The following is a 22,073-nucleotide window of genomic DNA, read 5'->3' as shown; positions in this document are numbered from 1 at the left end:
AAGCAACTGAACAGAAATACAAAGGATTAGAATAGTATGAAAAAGTATATGACAACAAATTCGTACAACCTAGAGGAAATGGATAAATTCCTAGAAACATATAACCTCCCAAAATTGAATCAGGAGAAGTAAAACTGAATTTGAGAAGACTAATTACCAGCAGTAAGGTTGAATCAGTATTCAAAAAACAACCAACAAACAAAAGTCCAGGACCAGATGATGTCACAGGTGAATTCTACCAAACATTTAAAGAGTTTAGGTGTGCCTGGGTGACTCAGTCGACTGAGCGTCTGACTTGGGCTCAGGTCATGATCTTGCGGTCCATGAGTTCGAGCCCCACCCCGGGCTCTGTGCTGACAGCTCAGAGCCTGGAGCCTGCTTTGGAGTCTGTGTCTCCCTCTCTCTCTGCCCCTCCCCCACTCATGGTCGCTCGCTCTCTCTCTCTCTCTCTCTCTCTCTCTCTCTGTCAAAAATAAACATTAAAAAAATAATAATAAAACAATAAAGAGTTTAATACCAGGTTACCCAGGTAGCTCAGTTAAGCGTCGACTCTTGGTTTTGGCTTGAGTCATGAACTCACAGTTTTGAGTTAGAGCCCCACGTCGGGCTATGTGCTAACATTTCGGAGCCTGCATGGAATTCTCTCTCTCCCTCTTTCTCTTCCCCAGCCCCACTTTCTCTCCTTCTCAAAATAAACTTTAGAAAAAATTTTAAGGGACACCTGAGTGGCTCAGTCAGCTGAGCATCTGACTTCAGCTCAGGTCATGATCTCATCGCTCATGAGTTTGAGCCCCGCGTCAGGCTCTCTGCTGACAGCACGGAGCCTGCTTCGGTTCCTGTCTCCCTCTCTCTGCCTCTCCCCAGCTAGTGCTTTCTCTATGTCTCAAAAATAAATAAAAACATCAAAAATGGGGCGCCTGGGTGGCTCAGTTGGTTAAGCGTCCAACTTCGGCTCAGGTCATGATGCTGCGGTTTGTGCGTTCGGGCCCCACGTCAGCTTCTGTGCTGACAGCTTGCTCAGAGCCTGGAGCCTGCTCCGGATTCTGTCTCCCTTTCTCTCTGCCCCTCCCCTGCTCACACTCTGTATCTGTCAAAAATAAATAAACATTAAAAAAATTTTTTAAAGAGTTTAATACCTATTCTTCTCAAACTATTCCAAAAAATAAAAGAAAGAAAGCTTCCAATTTCATTCTATAAGGCCAGTGTTAACTCTGATACCAAAACCATATAAAGATACCACTAAAAAAAAAAGAACTAAAGGCCAATATCCCCACTGAACATAGATGCAAAAATCTCTCAACAAAATATTAGCAAACTGAATCCCAATAATACATTTAAAAATTCGTTCACCATGATCAGGCAGGATTTATTCCTGGAATGCAAGTGTGGTTCAATATTCACAAATCAATTAACATGATATATCACATTCACAAGAGAAAGGATTAAAAAATATGATAATTTCAAAAGATGCAAAAAATGTCTGACAAAGTACAACATCCATTCATGACAAAAATCCTCAACAAAGTAGCTTTAGAGGAAACAAACCTCAAAAATAACAAAGGCCATTTATGAGAAACCCGCAGCTAACTGTGGAAAGGGGAGCTTTTCCCCTAAGGTCAGGAATAAGACAAGGATGCCTTGCACTTTTATTCAACATAGTACAAGACGTCCTAGCCGGGGTGCCTGGGTGGCTCAGTCGGTTAAATGTCAGACTTCAGCTCAGGTCACAATCTCAGTCTGTGAGTTCGAGCCCCGCGACGGGCTCTGTGCTGACAGCTCAGAGCCTGGAGCCATCTTTGGATTCTGTGTCTCCCTCTCTCTCTGCCCCTCCCCTTCTCATGTTCTGTCTCTGTCTCAAAAATAAATAAAAACATTTTAAAAAATTAAAAAAAAAGAAGTCCTAGCCACAGCAATCAGACAACAAAAAGAAAGAAAAGGCACCCAAACTGTTAGGAAGAAGTAAAATTTTCACTATTAGCAGATAATATGATACTTTCTAGAGGAAACCCTAAAGACTCCAACAAAAAAAACTACTAGAACTGATATAAGAATTCATTAAAGTCTCAGGATACAAAATCAATCTACAGAAATCTGTTGCATTTCTACACAATAATAATGAAGTACAAAAAAAAAAAGATTAAGAAAATAATCCCACTGACAATTTTACCAAAAACAAGAAGATACCTAGGAATAAACCTAAACAAAGAGTTAAAAGATCTGTACTCTGAAATCTACAGAACACTCATGAAAGAAGTTGAAGAGGACACAAAGAAATGGAAAAACATTCCATACTCATGGAATGGAAACAAATATTGTTTTTTTTTCCCCAAGTTCACGTCAGACGGGTAACGTGCCAAGGTGGTAACAAAGGTTTAGGGGAGGCACATACCACACAATGGTGTGAATACCCAATCATCATGCTTATCAACTACAAAAGGTTCCAGAACAAATACTATTAAAATGTCTATATTACTCAAAGCAATCTACATGTTTAATGCAATCCCAAATAACCAAGAGCATTTTTCATAGAACTAGAAAGAACATTCCTAAAATTTGTATGGAACCACAGAAGTCCCTGAATAACTAAAGCAATCTTGAAAAAGAAGAACAAAACTAGAGATATCACAACCCCAGATTTCAAGATATGCTACAAAGCTGTAGTAATCAAAAACAGTATGGTACTTCCATAAAAACAAATACATAGATCAATGGAACAAGACAGCCCAAAAATAAATCCAAGATTATATGGTTAATTTTCATATAAAGGAGGCAAGAATATGCAATGGGAAAAAAAACAGCCTCTTCAACAAATGATGCTGGGAAAATTGGACACCTATATGCAGAAGAATTAAACTGGAACACTTTCTGACACCATAAACAGAAATAAACTCAAAATGGATTAAAGATCTAAATGTGAGACCTGAAACTATAAAAATCCTAGAAAAGTGCACAGGCAGTAATTTCTCTGAGATCCACCATAACAACACTTTTCTAGAGGTCTTCCAAGGCACTTGTTTCCTGTGTAATACAATCACACAGAAAACAAAAGCAAAAATAAACTATTGGGACTACATCAAAATAAAATCCTTCTGCACAGCAAAGAAAACAATCAACAAAACTAAAAGACAACCTACTGAATAGGAGAAGACATTTGAAAATGACATATCCAATAAAGGGTTAATATACAAAATATGTAAAGAACTTACACAACTCGGGGCACCTGGGTGGCACAGTCGGTTAAACGTCCAACTTTGCCTCAGGTCATGATCTCACAGCTCATGAGTTCGAGCCCCACATCGGGCTCTGAGCTGACAGCTCAGAGCCTGGAGCCTGCTTCAGATTCTGTCTCCCTTTCTCTCTCTCTCTCTCTCTCTCTCTCTCTCTCTCTCTCTCTCTCAAATACATAAACATTTAAAAAGTGTTAAATTGTTAATGTTTTATTTATTTTTGAGAAAGAAACAGAGTACAAGCAGGGGAGGGGCAGAGAGAGAGAGGGAGACACAGAATCCAAAGAAGGCTGCAGGCTCTGAGTTGTCAGAACAGAGCCCAACACGAGGCTCCAACTCATGAACCACAAGATCATGACCTGAGCTGAAGTCAGATGCTTAACTGATTGAGCCACCCAGGTGCCCAAACATTAAAAAAATTTAAAAAAAAAAAAAAAGAACTTACACAAATCAACACCAAAAAAAAAAAAAAAACTACACAATAATCCAATTTTTTAAAAATGGGCAGAAGACACGAACAGACATTTTTCCAAAGACAGAGATGGCCAACATGAAAAGATGCTCAACATCATTCATCATCAGGGAAATGCAAATTAAAACCACAATGAGATATCACCTCACACTTGTCAGAATGGCTGAAATTTATTTTTTTTTAATTTTTTTTTTTAACGTTTATTTATTTTTTTGGGACAGAGAGAGACAGAGCATGAACGGGGGAGGGGCAGAGAGAGAGGGAGACACAGAATCGGAAACAGGGTCCAGGCTCTGAGCCATCAGCCCAGAGCCCGACGCGGGGCTCGAACTCACGGACCGCGAGATCGTGACCTGGCTGAAGTCGGACGCTTAACCGACTGCGCCACCCAGGCGCCCCCAGAATGGCTGAAATTTAAAACATGAGAAACCACAAGTGTTTGCTAGGATATGAAGAAAAAGGTACACTTGTGCACTGTTGCTGGGAATGGAAACTGGTACAGCCACTATGTAAAACCATATAGAGGTTCCTCAAAAATTAATAATACAATCACCATATGCTCCAGTAATTCCACTACTGGGTATTTACCAAAAAAATATATAAAAACACTAACTTGAAAAGATATGCACACACCTATGTTTATTGGAGTATTATTTACAATACCCAATATATGGAAGCAACCCAATGTCCATCAATAGATGAATGGATAAAGACAATGTGGTACGTATATACAATGGAATATCACTCAGCCATAAAAAAGAATGAAATCTTACCATGTGCAACAACATGGATGATCTAGAGGGTATAGTATTAAGCAAATAAGTCAAAGAAAGACAAATACCATATGATTTCACTCATATGTGGAACTAAAGAAAACAAAGAAAAAAAGTGACAAACAAATGACTCTTAAACATAGAGAATAAACTGGTGTTTACCAGAGGAGAGATGGGTAGATGAAGTAAGTAAAGGAGACTAAGAGTACTCTTAATGTAAAGAATTGTGGAATCACTATATTGTACACCTGAAAATAATATAAAACTGCATGTTAATTATATCAGAATTTAAAAATTAATTTAAAAAATAAGAATGTCAAAATCAACTTATGAAAACAGAATACATATATCCACTTTCTCTGTGAAAGGGCCTGGAAGCAAAGACTTCCTGGTGGCAATGAGAACATCATATAACCAGATGTTGGTTTCTAAACACATTATCTCATTAAAATGAATCAGAACTCCTTGGAGAAATAACTGATTCTTGGGTTAGGAAAAAGACAGTGCAAAGTAAACATTCAACATCTCATAAGGGCAGAAAATAATGAAGTGCTCTAGAATGAGGACTTTTCAAAAGATCAGCGGAAGCCATACAGAAGGGGCTCCCACTGGCCAACAGTGATACAAAAGAGCACTGAAATAAATAATGATAGGGGCACCTGGGTGGCTCAGTCGGTTAAGTGTCTGACTTTAGCTCAGGTCATGATCTCACAGTTCATGGGATTGAGCCCCCCATCAGGCTTGTGCTGACAACTCGGAGCCTGGTACCTGCTTCGGACCCTGTGTCTCCCTCTCTCTCTGCCCCTCCCCTACTCATGCTCGCTCACTCGCTCTCTCTCAAAAATAAACATTAAAAAAAGTTTAATGATAGAATTATTCTTGTCAAAGAAAGAAATTACTACATACTAATATAATCAAATGAAGAGAGAATGGCATGTAAAGCCCTCCCTTATAGTAATATACCATCTAAAACATAGAAGTATAGATTATCAGCATTTGGAACTCACCAAAGTAATACATCATTAGCAGAGAATCATGAATGGATACTGTAGTATGCAGAATTTCTACAAATGGCCCCCCAAAATTTCATGCCCCACAATATCCAGAATCTGTGAATGTGAGGAAATGCTACTTTCATGATTGTGCTATATAAAATGGCACAGCTGGCCTTAAAAATTGGAGGCGGGGGGCACCTAGGTGGCTCAGTCAGTTAAGCGTCCGAGTTTGGCTCAGGTCATGATTTCACAGTCCGTGAGTCCTAGCCCTGCATCAGGCTCTTTGCTGACAGCTTGGAGCCTGGAGCCTACTTCGGATTCTGTGTCTCCTCTCTCTCTCTCTGCCCCTCCCCTGCTCACACTCTGTTTTTCTCTCTCAAAAATAAATAAACATTAAAAAAATTGGAGGGAGGGGTGAAAGGGATTTGGCTAATCACATGAGTCCTTAACAGTGGGTAAAATTCTCCAGATGGTGGCAGAATTGACAGAAGTAAGCAGAAGAGTTAGAGAGATACAAATCATGAGAAAGACTCAACATGCTGTTGCTACCTCTGAATATGGAGGGGGTCATGTGAGAAGAAATACAAACAGCCTTAAGAAGCTGAGAGGATCTTGTCCAATGACCACAAAGAAATGGGAACCTCAGAAGTACAACCACAAGGACTTGAATTCTGCCAACAATCTGAATGAGCACAGAAATGGATTTTCCCACAGAGCCTTCAAAAAGGAATGCAGTCTTTATGTTTTTAAGTTTATTTATTTATTTTGTGAGAGACAGAGACATAACATGTGAGCCAGGGATGGGCAGAAAGAGGGAGAGAGAGAGAATCCCAAGCAGATTCTGCACTATTAGCACAAAGCCCAATGCAGGGCTCAAACTCATAAACTGTTGAGATCGTCACCAGAGCTGAAACCAAGAGTCGGATGTTTAACTGACTGAGTCACCCAGGCACCCCAGAAAGGAACATAGTCATTTTTTTTATGTTTATTTATTTTTGAAGGAGAGAGAGAAAAAGAGTGTGAGCAGGGGAGGGGTAGAAGAGAGAGACACAGCCTAAAATTTTTTTAATGTTTATTTATTTTTGGAAGAGAGCGAGAAAAAGAACATAGTCTTAATGACACTTTCACTTTAGCCCTGTGATACCCTGGGCAGAGGCCAGAAAAGGTCACTGGACTCCTGACCTACAGAAATGTGAAATAATACATTTGGATTATTGGAAGCTGCCATGCTTGTGTTAATTTGCAACAGAAAACACATAAATTAACTTTTGATGAGGAAAAAGAATACCTAGTTTCACAGTAATCTCCTACAAATTACTTATTAGTTACAAAGGAATAAATCATTAAGTTTACAGTGGATTAATCTAGCAAATCAACCATAACAAAGTATCCTAAGTTAACATCACCAATAAAAGAAAAAAATTACAGGGGTGCCTGGGTGGCTTAGTCAGTTAAGCATCTGACTTCATCTCAGATCATGATCTCACAGTTCGTGGATTCAAGCCCTGTGTCAGGCTCTGTGCTGACAGCTCAGATCTTGGAGCCTGCTTCAGATTCTGTGTCTCCCTCTCTGTGCCCCTTCCCCTCTTGCGTGCTGTCTCTCTCTCAAAAATACATACTATTTTTTTAAAAAGTGTTATAAAAAGAAAAAAATTACAGGGGCACCTGGGTGGCTCAGTCGGCTAAGCATCTGACTCTTGATTTCAGCTCCAGACATCATGGTTCATGGGTTTGAGCCCTGCATCAGGCTCTGTGCTGATAGTGGGGAACCTGCTTGGGATTCTCTGCTTCCATCTCTCTCTACCCCTCCCTTGCTTGTTCTCTCTCTCTCAAAAATGAATAAAAACTTTAAAAAAAAGAAAAAAATTACATCATGTGTCTTGTGAGATGATGTATTGACAACAACACAGCACCACTTACATAGTAACCTTGACCAAAAAAATAAATAAGCAATCTGAATCTACCTATTCAGACAAATTCACATCAAGGGTCACCAATGTAATAGACCTTTGCATTTCAAAATTGTCATGGTTCCAACAGAGAAATGGTTTTAGATTTGAAAAGACCAAAGAGACCACTATACACAATATGTTATCTTCAAGCAGATCCTTGACTTGGGAGGAACAACTTATCTATAAAAACTGTTGGGGCAATTTCTGAATTAAGAATAAGGACTATGGATTAGATAACACTACATATTTAGTTTTACCCACCTACTTACCCTTCCCATTATTATTCATTAATTTCTGTATTTTGGTATTGTCATTTCAAATTATTTTCCTTCTGATTAAAAAAAAGCTTTTAGTATTTCAACTAGTGTAGGTCTACTAACATGGAGTTCTCACTTTTTTTCTATATTAATTTCACCTTCACTTTTGAAAGACATTTTCACTGAATATAGAGTACCAAGATGGCAATTATTTTCATTTGGTACTTTAAAGTCATGTAGCTTCTATCATTCATTTATGCTATCACTGTTACTGCTATTCCCTTTGAAAGCAATGAATTTTTTCCTCTGCCTGCTTCTAAGTTTTTCTCTTGGTTTTGTTGTTGTTGTTGTTGTTGTTTTGATCTTTAGGAGTTTAATTTTCTCTCCTTGTGGAACTCTAATTACATATATGGTTAACTTCTCACTGTGGTCTACCTCTACTATACTTTTTGTACCAATTTTATCTGCGGTGCACATGCATGTATTTGTGTGTGTGTATGTGTGTGTATTCAGTTCTTCTATATGTAGCTACCCATGAAAACCTGAAAATAAGTGATCATCACATGACACAGGATACTTTTAAAAAGTAGAAAAGGAGGGACAAAGGAGATGTTAAGTCTTATTTATACAAAAAAATATACCAATTCTACTCAGAGAAGTTATCAAACATAAAAATTTAACTCATAATACACAAACAACTGCTAAGATAATTTATTTCTATACTGCTCCCGCCTCTTCTAATACTACCTATTTTTCATAGTGACATTTATCACCCACTCTAGAAGACATCTCCATTAGGCATAAAACCATAAGTACATCATTCTATAAGCACCTATAACCACACAACCTACATTTTATTTATCTAAATTAAAATCTCCAACATCAGGAGCACCTGGGTGACTCAGCTGGTTGAGCATCCTGACTCTTGATTTCTGCTCAGGTCATGGGATCAAGCCCTGCATCAACACAGAGCCCACCTGGGATTCTCTCTCTCTCTCTCTCAAATGAAATAATTCTCTAATATCAGATATTAGCTAAATACTAAATACATAAGAGCTATTAAAGCTTTTGCTAGCTTCTCCCTCCCTCCCAAAAATGAATGGAAAATAGACTAGAAGATATTGCATATTATTTTTCAATTTACCTGTGCTTTGGTTCATCACAAGTCTTGGAGGAGAACTTGTTTCTTCAGATTCTTCTGATGAGTGTGCCAGGAAGTCATGAAGCTTCTGCACCAATGTATTCAACTTGCTTTCACTATTAAAACAAAAAATTTAAAGAACTTCCTTAATTAGCTTGTCATATATTTAATCAAGTGTAAGGGTCTAACAAACTGAAAACATATCTATACTGTAAGTCATCTGAAAGAAAGCATATTCAATATAAAAATTTTAAAAATGAATGTTAATTATTTCAGTAAGAATTTGAAAATATAAACAACCCAACCTACTTTATACTTACCCAGGATCAAAATATAATTTAAGGAAAAAGCTGATGAGATTTTGCTCTACATCGTTTACAATCGAATATATTTACTAAACACTCCCTGGAAAGCTTCTACAGTTTTTTTGTTTATCATTCTGTCTTCTGCTTGTCACAGAATAATTGTATAAATGACACAAAGATGAATAAAATTTAAAACAGGACTTAGAAGAGCTCACAGATTCCCAGGGAAATATTTATGCAGCTTAATTGTTACAGCATATCCTGCTAAGTTATATAATAGGTACATCTGTAATCCAACAGAGTTATACAAGTTAAAATTTAAAAATGCACAAAAATAAACATGTACCCCAATTCTAGTATGTTTTCCTAAACTTTTAAAAGATGAAAAATAGATAAAACTCACTTCATTGAAATTTAAAACTTTTGTGCATTAAAAGATAACATCAAGAAAGTAAAGAGAAAATCCATACAGCTAAAGAAAACTATCTTCAAATCATATATCTGAAAAGATATTAATAGCCTTTTATATAATATATATCCTTTAATAAGACAATATATATCCTTTAAAATGATTTTTATACTTTTAATAAAGAATTTTTACAATTAAAACAATAAAAGAAGACCCAATTTAAAAATGGGCAAAGGACTTAGATATACATTTCCCCAAAGAAGATATACAAAGGGCCAGTAAACACATGAAAAATGCAGGGGCACCTGGGTGGCTCAGTCGGTTCAGCGTCCAACTTCAGCTCAGGTCATGATCCTGTGATTCATGTGTTTGAGCCCTGTGTCAGGCTCTGTGCTGACAGCTCAGAGGCTGAAACCTGCTTCAGTCTCTGTGTCTCCCTCTCTCTGCCCCTCCCCTGCTCATACTCTGTCTCTCTCTCTCTCAAAAATAAATAAAACATTTATACACATGAAAAATGCTCAAGATTATGAGTCATTAGGACAATGCATTAGGTGCCTGGGTGGCTCACTGGGTAGAGCTTCCAACTCTTGATTTCGCTCAGGTCGTGATCTCACAATTTGTGAGATCAAGCCCCGCTACTGGGTCTGCAATGACAGCACACAGCATGCTTCAGATTCTCTTCCTCTATGCCCCTCCCATGCACATGCACACACTCTCTCTGCCTCAAATAAACACTTTTTTTAAAAAAGGAAAATGCAAATCAAAACCATAGTAAGATACCACTCTTTAGAGTGGATATAATTTTTAAAATGAAAAATAAGAGTTGGCAAGTGTGTAAAGAAATTGGAACCCAAATACATTGCTGATAGAGATGTAAAATGGTACAGGCACTATAAAAATGTTTAGTGATAACTCAAAAAGTTAAACATAAAGTTTCCAAATGACTCAGTAATTCCATTCCTAGATATATATCCAAGGGAATAAAATCACATGCCCACACAAAAAATACTGTACACAAATGGTCATGGCAATGTTCATAATAGCCAACAAAAGGAGAAAGTACCCAAATGTCCACCAACTGCTAAACAATAGAATATTATATCCCAATAAAAAGGAAAGAAATATTCATCCTAAAGCATGCTAAAGCATGGATGATCATTGGAAACATTATGCTAAAAAAGGCAAATGCAAAATGCCACATATTGAATGATTCCATTTATAGATATAAAATGCCCAATATATGCAATTCTATAAAGACAGTAAGATTAGTAACTGCCAGGGGATAGAGGAAGTGGGGTATTGGGAGGTATGTGTTATTTTGGGGAGGCAATGAAAATTTTCTAGAATTACAAAGTGTGACAGTTGCACAATATTGTAAATTTGCTAGAAAAAAACATTAAATTCTAAACTAAATTGATGTAAACCGTGAATTTTATGTGAATTTTCTCAATAAATATTGCAAAGAGAGGAAGATATTCAAGAATCCATTTATATATTTAAAGGTAATACCTGCATATACACTTCCAAAAAATCCATAACCAAAATTTAAAAGGCAAACTAACTTGAAAATAAGAATATAAAAACATCCTCATTAGATTTTCTAAAAATACTAAATTCCTAGTAAGTAAGTGAATAAAAAGAAACAACTTTTTAAAAGGGAATACAATGGAGTAACAAAACATTGGAAGAAAAAGCACTACAACTTCACTAGTAATCAACAGAATGAAAATTAAAACACTGTGAATCAAGTAACAGTTGTTATCAGTCCTTCCTGGGCCAGGTACCACCACCATTCATGCAGTGCACTAGGCCCACCCCAAGGCCAGTAGCCCCCTCTGCATCATTTTCCTATGTTTGGTTAGGGAGAACCCAGGATATTAAGGGAAAGAAAAAGAAATGAGATATACCAGACATAACTGCAACTATTTTCTTTCAATGAAGAAAGTTATTTTACAAAGTTCCAAAACAAACTTGCCTCTAGAATAAAGATCCCAAGAGTGTATGATTTCTACTTTTTCCCATAACTTTGCTTTGGAAAAGTTAAATGTACAAAAAATTATCGAGTTACTCCGAGTCCTTAATCTTAAATTAGAAAATGGAACCAGATCAAAAGATACTATGTATCAACCCATGGCACACAGAATTTCTTGTAACCAAAATTCAAAAATAAGAATATCGTTCTATATTCTTGTCCCATCAACAGATTATAAAAGAGAAAAAAGTTATTCTTTAGAAAAGAGTACAGCAAACCAACCAAATAGTGATTTTTCTCACTCATTCCAACCACAAAGCCAGCTATCACATGAATCCATGCTGTAGCTGACCAAGGTCAGGACTGTGGATAAGTCAGCACAACCCATTAATATTACTACTACCACATGTAAAAATTAAAACAATTGAATACAATCAGTAGAACTTTCTCCTTCTGTGAAGGATAGCACTTTTAGGCATAAACATGTTTGTCTTATATTATAAATTAAGAAACCAGGTAGAAGCCAAATGATAAAAACATGTGGATGCTTAAAAAATTTTGCTCATTCTTTTGAAAAATCTTCTTTGAGGTGGGTGGGATTTTTGCAAACAGCTAAATGTCATTTAGAGTCAAATATGGTGAATTATCAGGTTGGATAAAATAACTTTTTTACCGAAATCTCAAATATTCCTTAACATTTTCTTGCATGACTTCTACATTGACTACAAAAGGAGAGTTCCCAAAATGTCCTCAGGAATAACATCATCACTGATATCAGTATGGCCTACTGAGAAGGGAAGTACCCATCTGCATATAGAAGCTCTGATGTCACCTTTTAAAATCTGCCTCATTCCTAGAATCACACTTTTTTTAAGCTTACTTTTTTTAATGTTTATTCATTTTTCAGAGAAACATAGTGCAAGTGGGGGAGGTGGGAGGGGCAGGGAGAGAGTGAGACACAGAATCCCAAGCAGGCTCCAGGCTCTGAGCTATCAGCACAGAGCACAACATGGGGCTCTAACTCATGAACTGCAAGATAATGACCTGAGCCAAAATCAAGAATACATGCTTAACCAACTGAGCCACACAGGCGCCCTTGGAAACAGTATTTTAAACACAACAAACCATTTAAGGAGAGACAGACCAAGTGTGAGCAGGGGAAGGGCAGAAAGAGAGGGAGACACAGAATCCCAAGCAAGCTCCAGGCTCTGAGCTGTCATCACAGAGCCCAATGCAGGGCTCGAACTCAGGAACTGCAAGGTCATAACTGCAAGGTCATGACCTGAGCCAAAGTCGGACACTTAACCAACTGAACCACCCAGGTGCCCCCCAACAAACCATTTAAAATGTGACACTTATCAATACTTTTGTAAACTAAACAATCTTCCTAAGGCAAAACTGCATACATTAATTTATTAGTTTCATAACTGTGAACTATTACAAAGGATATTTGTATTAATCCAGACATGATTGTCACTCTCTTCATCCCTCTACTAAAACGTGAAGCTAACTCAACCAGTACTATATATGTTACTTAACTGTAGGTCCTAGTCCTTAAAACAATCTTTTTAAGAGTGATTAAAAATCTGCATTGAGGGGGATGCCTGGGTGGCTCAGTCGGTTGAGCATCCAACTTTGCCCCAGGTCATCATGATCCCGCACTTCGTGGGTTCGAGCCCTGCATCGGGCTCTGTGCCGAAGGCTCGGAGCCTGGAGCCTGCTTTAGATTCTGTGTCTCCCTCTCTCTCTGCCCCTCCCCTACTCTGTCTCTCTGTCTCCCAAAAATAAACATAAAAAACATTAAAAATTAAAAATCTCCATTGAGAAAGAATGTGTACCGCCTTCATGCTCACAGTTACACAATTATAACATGGGCTTGTTGCTGATGACCTGTAAAAATTGACCTATCTGCCAGTGGATCATAAAAACTTTAATTCCTACTGTAAGGTAACCATATCATGAATGACTAGATTTTAGACAAATTTTGAGTCCTAATGTCAATATTTTTAACTAACGGCTGTGTTCTTTCCCTTGAATGTGTTACTAATTTTTTTCCATGAATAACTGTGGAATTACAAAAATTTTATGTGTACTCTTTTGTACTTTTATTTTGGAGATGTATATGCATAGAGGAACTAGCCATTTTTTGAATTAAATTTTTCATTTTGAGATAAATGGAGAGTGACATGCTGTTTTAAAAAAGATTGTGTATTCATTACCCAGTTTGCCACAATGGTAATGTATTTAAAAAAACTATTTTTCACATTTAATCCATTCATGCATCTGTTCCCATAGATGGGCTGCTGTGTTTAAGGCACAGCCATGGACCACACAGTCTCTAAAATTTGGTAATATGACCATGGGTGTGATCATATTGACCAAAATACGTTTTTTAATGGAAAAAAGAATGGTAAACAATTTAAAAATTTTTGTTCACTTCATGACTATTTAAAATAGCATGTTATCCAAATTGGAAAGAGTTAAGTTATTTCTGTTCACAGATGGCTTCTTATATGTAGAAAATGGCTCCTGGATAGCTCAGTTGGTTAAGCATCTACTCTTGATTTCAGCTCAGGTCATGAACCCAGGGATCTTGGGATCAAGCCCCACATTGGGCTCCAGGCTGAGTGGAGTCTGCTTAAGGTGGAGCCTGCTTAAGATTTTCTTTCTCTCTCTCTCCCTCCCTCTTTCCCCTCCCCCCATATCATGCACTCTCAAAAAAAAAAAAAGTTCAAGATGTCGCAAAAAAATTGAGATAGTTAAATAAATTCAGTAAACTTAGTGGATACAGTATCAACCACAAGAACTAATTGCATTTCTACACACTAACAATGAACAGTCCAAAAAGGAAATTAAGAAAACAATTCCATTTACAATAGCATCAGAAACAATATTTTGGAATAAATTTAATCAAGGAGGCAAAAGACTTAAACACTGAAAACTGCAAAACAGCAATGTTTTCATTGTTGAAATTGAAGACACAAATAAATGGAAATATAGTTTCTATGGGTTAGAAAAAATTAATATGACACTACACAATACTAAAAGTTAAAATGACAATACTACACAAATGACCTAGAAATTCATTTCAACCCCTATCAAAATCTCAACAGCATATTTTGCAGAAAACAGAAAAGGCCATCCTAAAATTCATGGGGAAGCTCCAGGAATCACAAATAACCAAAACAATCATGAAAAAGAACAAATTTGGAGAACTCACACTTCCTGATTTCGAAACTAACTGCAGAGCTAAAATAAATGAAACAGTACAGTATTGACATAAGGACAAACTCATAGGCCAATGGAACAGAAACACCAAAACCCTTGTGTGCATATGGTCAATTGATTTTCACCAAAGGTGTCAAAATCATTCCATAGAGAAAGGGCAGTTCTTTCAATAAAAGGGCTGGAAAAATGGGATATCCACATGCCAAAGAATAAAGCTGGACCCTTACCTGATATAATAAAAATTAACATAAAAGGCAACAAAGAACTAAACATACTAGCTAAAACTATTAAATTACTCAAAGAAAACACAGGAAAGAATCCTTGGGACATTGGATTTGGTGATGATTTTTCTTTTTTTGTTTTTTTTTAACATTTATTTTTGAGAGACAGAGAGAGAGCGTTGAATGGGGGAGGGGCATAGAGAGAGGGAGACACAGAATCTGAAGCAGGCTCCAGGCTCTGAGCTGTAAGCACAGAGCCTGATGCGGGACTCGAACTCACGACTGAGCCACCCAGGCGCCCCTGGATTTGGTGATGGTTTCTTGAACATGATATCAAAAGTACAATGCAACAATAGAAAAAAAATAACTGAATTTCACTAAAATGAAAAACTCCTGTGCATCAAAGGACACTATAAAGAGAGTGAAAAGAGAACACACAGATTATGAAAAAATATTTCCAAATCATATATCTGAAGTGGTATTAACATCCACAGTATTATATAAGAAAATCCCAGAACTCAACAACAAAAAACAAATTTAAGAATAGTCGATGGTCTTGAATAGATATTTCTCCAGAGAAATGTACAAATATCCAATAAGCACACAAAAAGAGGCTTACAACACTATAGGGAAAACAAATCAAAACCAAAATGAGGTACCATTTCACACCCATTTTTATTACAAAAAAATGGGAAAAAATGAGTGCTGATGAGAATGTGGAGCTATTACAACCCTGGGTGTATTGCTGGTAGGAATATCAAATGGTACACCCACTGCAGAAAAACAATATGGTAATACCTCAAAAAGTTAAACAGAATTACCATATGACCCACGGCTCAGAGCCTGGAGCCTGCTTTGGATTCGGTGTCTCCCTCTCTCTCTGCCCCTCCCCCATTCATGCTCTGTCTCTCTCTGCCTCTCAAAAATAAAGAAACATAATAAAAACAATTTTTTTAAAAGAATTACCATATGATCCAGCAATTCCACCTGTAAGTATATATCCAAAAGAAAGTCGGAAATCAAACAAATATTTGCACACAAATGTTCATACCAGGATTATTTACAACGGCCAAAATCCATCAAAAATAGGTGAACGGAAAAATAAAAGGAATAAAAGGAAATGATATTGCCTAAAAAGAAATGAAATTCTGACACATGCTATAACATAAATGAATTTTTAAAACATACTAAATGAGCAAGCCAGACACAACAAAAGGAAAAATATGTAATTCCACTTGGTTGATGTTCCTTGAAATTCATAGAGACAGAAAGAATAGAGGGCTGGAAGGGGGAGGGAATGCAGTTATTGTTTAATGGGTACAGTTTCTGTTTGGGAAATGATGAAAAAGTTCTGGAAATGGGGAGTGATGATGGTTGCACAAGAATGCCAATATATTTACCTAAACCCACTGAATCATACACTTAAAAATGGTAAAATGGTAAATTTTTTCTAATTTAATGTTTATTTTTGAGAGAGACAGAGCGTGACTGGGGGAGGGGCAGAGAGAGAGAGGGAGACACAGAATCCTAAGCAGGTTCCAGGCTCTGAGCTGTCAGCACAAAGCTCAAAGTGGGGCTCAAACTCACGAGCCATGAGATCATGACCTGAGCCAAAGTTGGATGCCTAACCAACTGAGCCAAGGTGCCCCTAAAATGGTAAATATTTTAAAAGATATTTAATATTATCAAGTAAATATTATAAAAGAAAGTTGGTGTTGCACCTGGCCCCTAAAGATATGAACAAAGAATGTACTAACTTCAGCACTGTTTACACTAGAGAAAATTTGGAAATAACCCAATTAATTATTCACAAAAAACAGAATGGATAGATTATATGTTCACATAAAAGAATACTATACAGCAGTTAAATGAATGAACTAGAGCAACATGAGTCAATATAAAGAAACTAAAAATAGTTCAAATGGAACTTTAGCTTTATCTACAAAATTCTAATAATCTAAAATTCTGAAACAAAGACCATTAAATTTTAATTACCACCTTCATTAATAATAAAACAAGTATCTTCACATATTAGTCCACAAAACAATCCCCAACAAATTCAAAAAGACTGAAGTCATACCATGCATATTTTCTAACCACAACACTATGAAACTATAAGTCGACCCCAACAAAAAGTCTGGAAAGACCACATTCACACAGAAGTGAAATAACATGCTACTAAACAATGAATGGGTCAACCAGGAAATTTAAAAAAGTACATTGAGGGTCGCCTGGGTGACTCAGTCAGTTAAGCATCTGACTCTTGATTTCACTTCAGGTCAGGATCTCATGGTCATGAGATCAACCCTCATGTAAGGCTCTGTGCTGAACATGGACCCTGCTTAAGATTATCCCTCTCTCCCTCTGGCCCTCCTAAGCACATGCCTGCCTCTCTCTCTCGCTCTCTCTCTCTCTCAAAAATAAAGTATATGGAAATGAATGAAACTGAAAACACAATGGCTCAAAACCTGTAGGAGGAAGCAAAAGCAGTTCTAAAAGGAAAGCTTATAGCAATATAGGCATACCTCAAGAAGCAAGAAGAATCTCAAATAATTTAAATTTACAACTAAAGGAGCTAGAAAAACAAAAGCTAAATCCAACAGGAGGAAAATAATAAAAATTAGAGCAGAAATAAATGATACAGAAACTAAAAAAAAAAAAGAAAAGATTAATGAAACCAGGAGCTGGTTCTTTGAAAAGATAAATAAAATTGATAAATATCTAGCCACACTTATCAAGAAAAAGAGAGAAAGGACTCAAATGAATAAAATGACAAATGAGAGAGGAAAAATAACAATCAACACCACAGAAATACAAATAAGAGAGTATTATGAAAAAGTATATGCCAAAAAATTGGACAACCTACAAGAAAGGGATAAATTCCTAGAAACATAAATTACCAAAACTGAAACAGGAATAAATAGAATATTTGAACAGACCGATAGCCAGCAAAAAAATTGAATCAATAATCAAAAAACTCCCAAGAAACACAAGTCCAGGACCAGATGGCTTTATAGATGGAATTCTATCAAACATTTAATAAAGAGTTAACACCTGGTTTTCTCAGACTATTCCAAACGGTAGAAAAGGAAGGAAAACACCCAAACTCATTCTATGAGGCCAGTATTACCCTAATACCAAAACAAGATAAAGACACCACTAAAAAAGATAGCCACAGGTCAACATCCCTGATGAACACAGATGCAAACATTCTCAACAAAACACCAGCAAACCAAATCCAACAGTACATTAAAAAATCACTCACCATGATCAAGTGAGATTATTCCTGGGATACAAGTGTGGTTCAATATTCAAAAATCAATCAACATGATACATCACATCAATAAGAGGAAAGACAAAAATCATATAATTTCAATCGATGCAGAAAGAGCACCTGAGAAAGTTCAAAATTCACTTATGATAAAATCTCTCAACAAGTAAATTTAGAGGGAATATACCTCAACATAATAAGGGCCACATATGAAAACCCCACAGCTAATATCATCCTTTAATTTTTTTAATGTTTATTTTTGAGAGAGAGACAGAGCGTGAGCAGGGGAGGGGCAGAGAGAGAGGGAGACACAGAATCCGAAGCAGGCTCCAGGCTCCAAGCTGTCAGCACAGAGCCCAACACAGGGCTCAAACTCACAAACCCTGAGATCATGACTTGAGCCAAAGCTGGACACTTGGCCAACTGAGCCATCCAGGTGCCCCTAATAACATCTTTAATGGGGAAAAACTGAGAGGTTTTGTTCCTAAGGTCAGGAACAAGACAGGGATGTCCACTCTCACTATTCTTGTTTTTAATGTTTTTATTTTTGACAGAGAGAACATGAGTAGGGGAGGTGCAGAGAGGGGGAGACAGAGGATCCGAAGTGGGCTCCGCACTGACAGCAGCAGCCTGATGTGGAGCTCAAACTCACTAACTGTGAGATCATGACCTGAGAGAAAAACACTCAACAGACTGAGCCTCGAAGGCGCCCCCATTCTCACTACTTTTATTCAACACAGTACTAGATGTCCTAACCACTACTTTTATTCAATATAGTACTAGATGTCCTAACCACAGCAATCAGACAACAGAAATAAAAGGCATCCAAATAGGCAAGGAAGAAGTTAAACTTTTTGCAGATGACATCATACTACATATAGAAAACGTGAAGGACTCCACCAAAAAATTGCTAGCACTGATACACAAATGCAGTCAAGTCGCAAGATACAAAATCAATCTAACGAAATCTGCTGCACTTCTATACAATAAATAAATAAAATAAAGCATCAGAAAGAGAAATCAAGGAATCAATCTCATTTACAATCACACCAAAAATAAGATACCTAGGAATAAACCTAACCAATGAGGTGAAAGACCTGTATTCTGAAAACTGCAAAACATTGATGAAAGAAATTCAAGAGGATACAAAAAAATGGGAAGACATTCCATGCTCATGGATTGGAAGAACAAATATTGTTAAAATGTCTATATTACCCAAAGCAATCTACACATTTAGTACAATCCCTACCAAAATACCAACAGCTTTGATTTTTAAAACCAAATCTTTATTTTTTTAAGTAAGCTCTGCCCAATGTGGGGCTTGAACTAATGACCCTAAGATCAAGTCTCCCATGTTCTACTGTCAGCCATCCAAGCAATCCAACAGCATTTTTCACAGAACTTGAACAAACAATCCTAAAATGTGTATGGAACCACAAAAGACCCTGAATAGCAAAAGCAATCTTGAAAAATAAAACTAAAGCTGGAGGTATCACAATTCTGGACTTCAAGTTATATTACAAAGCTATAGTTCTCAAAACAGTACAGTATTGAAACAAAAACAGACACAAAGGTAAACAAAACAGAATAAAAACCCAAAAATAAACCCACAACTGTATGGTCAATTTTCAATAAGCAGGAAAAAATATCCAATGGGAAAACAACAGTCTCCTCAACAAACGGTGTTGGGAAAACCTGACAGGGACATGCAAAAGGATGAAACTAGACCACTTTCTTACACCACACACAAAAATAATTTCAAAATGGATGAAAGAAGTAAATGGGAGACAGGAAACCATAAAAATCCTAGAAGAAAGCATAGATAGTAAAGTCTCAGACATTAGCTGTAGCAGTATTTTTCTAGATATGTCTCCTGAGGCAAGGGAAACAAAAGTAAAAATAAACTACTGAGCTTCATCAAAATAAAAAGCTTCTGCACATTGAAGGAGACCATCAACAAAACTAAAAGGATGCAGCACCTGGGTGGCTCACTTGGTTAAGCATCTTGACTCTGGATTTAAGCTCAGGTCATGATCTCATGGTTCCTGAGACCAAGCCCTGTGTTGGACTGTGCTGTGACAATGCAGAGCCTGCTTGGGATTCTCTCTCTCCCTTTCTTCTCTCTGCCTCTCCCCCACTTGTGCTCACTTGCTCATGTGCTCTCTCTCTCTCCCTCAAAATAAAAATTTTTTAAAAATCCTAAAAGGCAACCTAAGGAATGAGAGAAGACATTTGCAAACAACATATCTGATAAAGGGCTAGTATCCAAAATACATAAAGCTCTTTTACAACACCTGAAACCAAATAATCCAATTAGAAAATGGGCAGAAGACATGAACAGACATTTCTCCAAAGAAAATATTCACATGGCAAACAGTCATAAGAAATGATGCTAGGGACACCTGGGTGGCTCAGTTGGTTAAGGATCTGACTCGGTTTCAGCTCAGGTCATGATCTCATGGTCCTTGACTTCCAACCCCATGTTGGGCTCTGCACTGGCAGCGTGGAGCATGCTTGGGATTCTCTCCCCTCTCTCTGTCCCTCCCCACACTTCTCCCTCCCCGCCCTCTCTCAAAACAAATAAGTAAATATTTTTTTTAACTTTTTAATGTATATTTATCTTTGAGAGAGAGAGAGAGAGAGCGAGCAGGGGTGGGGCACAGAGAGAGAGACAGAGACAGAATCTGAAGCAGATTCCAGGTTCTGAGCTGTCAACACAGAGCCCGATGTGGGGCTCGAACTCACAAGCAGTGAGATCATGACCTGAGCTGCGGTCGGACGCTTAACCAACTGAGCTACCAGGCATCCCTAAATAAATATTTTTTTAAGAAGATGCTCAACAACACTCATCATCAGGGAAATGCAAATCAAAACTATTAAGTCAGAGAAAGACAAACACTGTATGATTTTAGTCATGTGTGGAATTTAAGAAATGAAACAAACAAGCAAAGGGAAAAAAAGAAAAATTTAAAAACATACTCCTAATTACAGAGAACAAACTGATGGTTACCTGTGGGGAGGTGGATGGGAGGATGGGTTTAAATAGGTGATCAGGATTGAGGAGAGCATTTCTGATGAACACCAGATATGTGGAATTTTTTTTTTTTTTTTGCTTTTTTAAAAGTGTATTAATTTTGAGAGAAAGAATGCGAGCAGGGAAGGGACAGCAAGAGAGGGGAGGGAGAGAGAGGGACACAGAGAGAGAGAAAGAACCCCAAGCAGTCTCCTCACTGTTAGTGCAGAGCCTGACACAGGCCCGAACTCATGACCCAAGAGATCATGACCTGAGCCAAAATCAAGAGTCAGATGCTTAACCAACTGAGCCACCCAGGAGCCACTCATGGAATTGATGAATCAGTGTATTTTACACCTGAAGCTAAGATAACACTGTATGCTAACTAACTAGAATTAAAGTAAAAACTTTAGGGGCGCCTGGGTGGCACAGTTGGTTAAGCGTCCGACTTCAGCCAGGTCACGATCTCGCGGTCCGTGAGTTCGAGCCCCGCATCAGGCTCTGGGCTGATGGCTCAGAGCCTGGAGCCTGTTTCCAATTCTGTGTCTCCCTCTCTCTCTGACCCTCCCCCGTTCATGCTCTGTCTCTCCCTGTCCCAAAAATAAATAAACGTTGAAAAAAAAAATTTTTTTTTTAAAGTAAAAACTTTAAATAAAAAACTTATCTTGTAAGCAGTGCCCTACAGGTCCCGGCATCCTACGTGAACCTGGTTTGCACAGCCAGGTCCAGGGGAATGGAGGGTGGGATTAGAAGGTATGAGGCAAAGCACACTTCCCAGGACCAAGTGCCCTGCTTCCTGCACTAGACCCTGTTCCCCACGCCCACCATGGCTACAAT

At 37.6% G+C, this 22,073-nt stretch overlaps 1 protein-coding gene and 1 non-coding gene across 8 annotated transcripts in view; both read right to left on the bottom strand.

The window, feature by feature from the left end:
• The window catches only part of ATRX (ATRX chromatin remodeler), a 300,724-nt gene that overhangs the window by 225,637 nt on the left and 53,014 nt on the right, over window positions 1-22,073 (bottom strand). For all 7 annotated transcript variants that reach the window (XM_040467879.1, XM_040467878.1, XM_040467882.1 and 4 more), the window contains one exon: window positions 8,821-8,933. In XM_040467879.1, coding sequence (XP_040323813.1) covers window positions 8,821-8,933 — 113 coding nt within the window. The remainder of the gene's footprint in view (window positions 1-8,820; window positions 8,934-22,073) is intronic.
• LOC121025372 (small nucleolar RNA U13) lies at window positions 2,336-2,440 on the bottom strand. Its single transcript, XR_005788021.1, has one exon. It is a non-coding gene; the product is annotated as a small nucleolar RNA U13 (small nucleolar RNA).

Source organism: Herpailurus yagouaroundi, unplaced genomic scaffold (assembly GCF_014898765.1).
Source record: "Herpailurus yagouaroundi ecotype Mexico unplaced genomic scaffold, PumYag 67623, whole genome shotgun sequence".
In the NCBI taxonomy this organism is placed as follows: Eukaryota; Metazoa; Chordata; class Mammalia; order Carnivora; family Felidae; genus Herpailurus; species Herpailurus yagouaroundi.
This window is presented reverse-complemented; position numbering and strand designations above follow the sequence as displayed.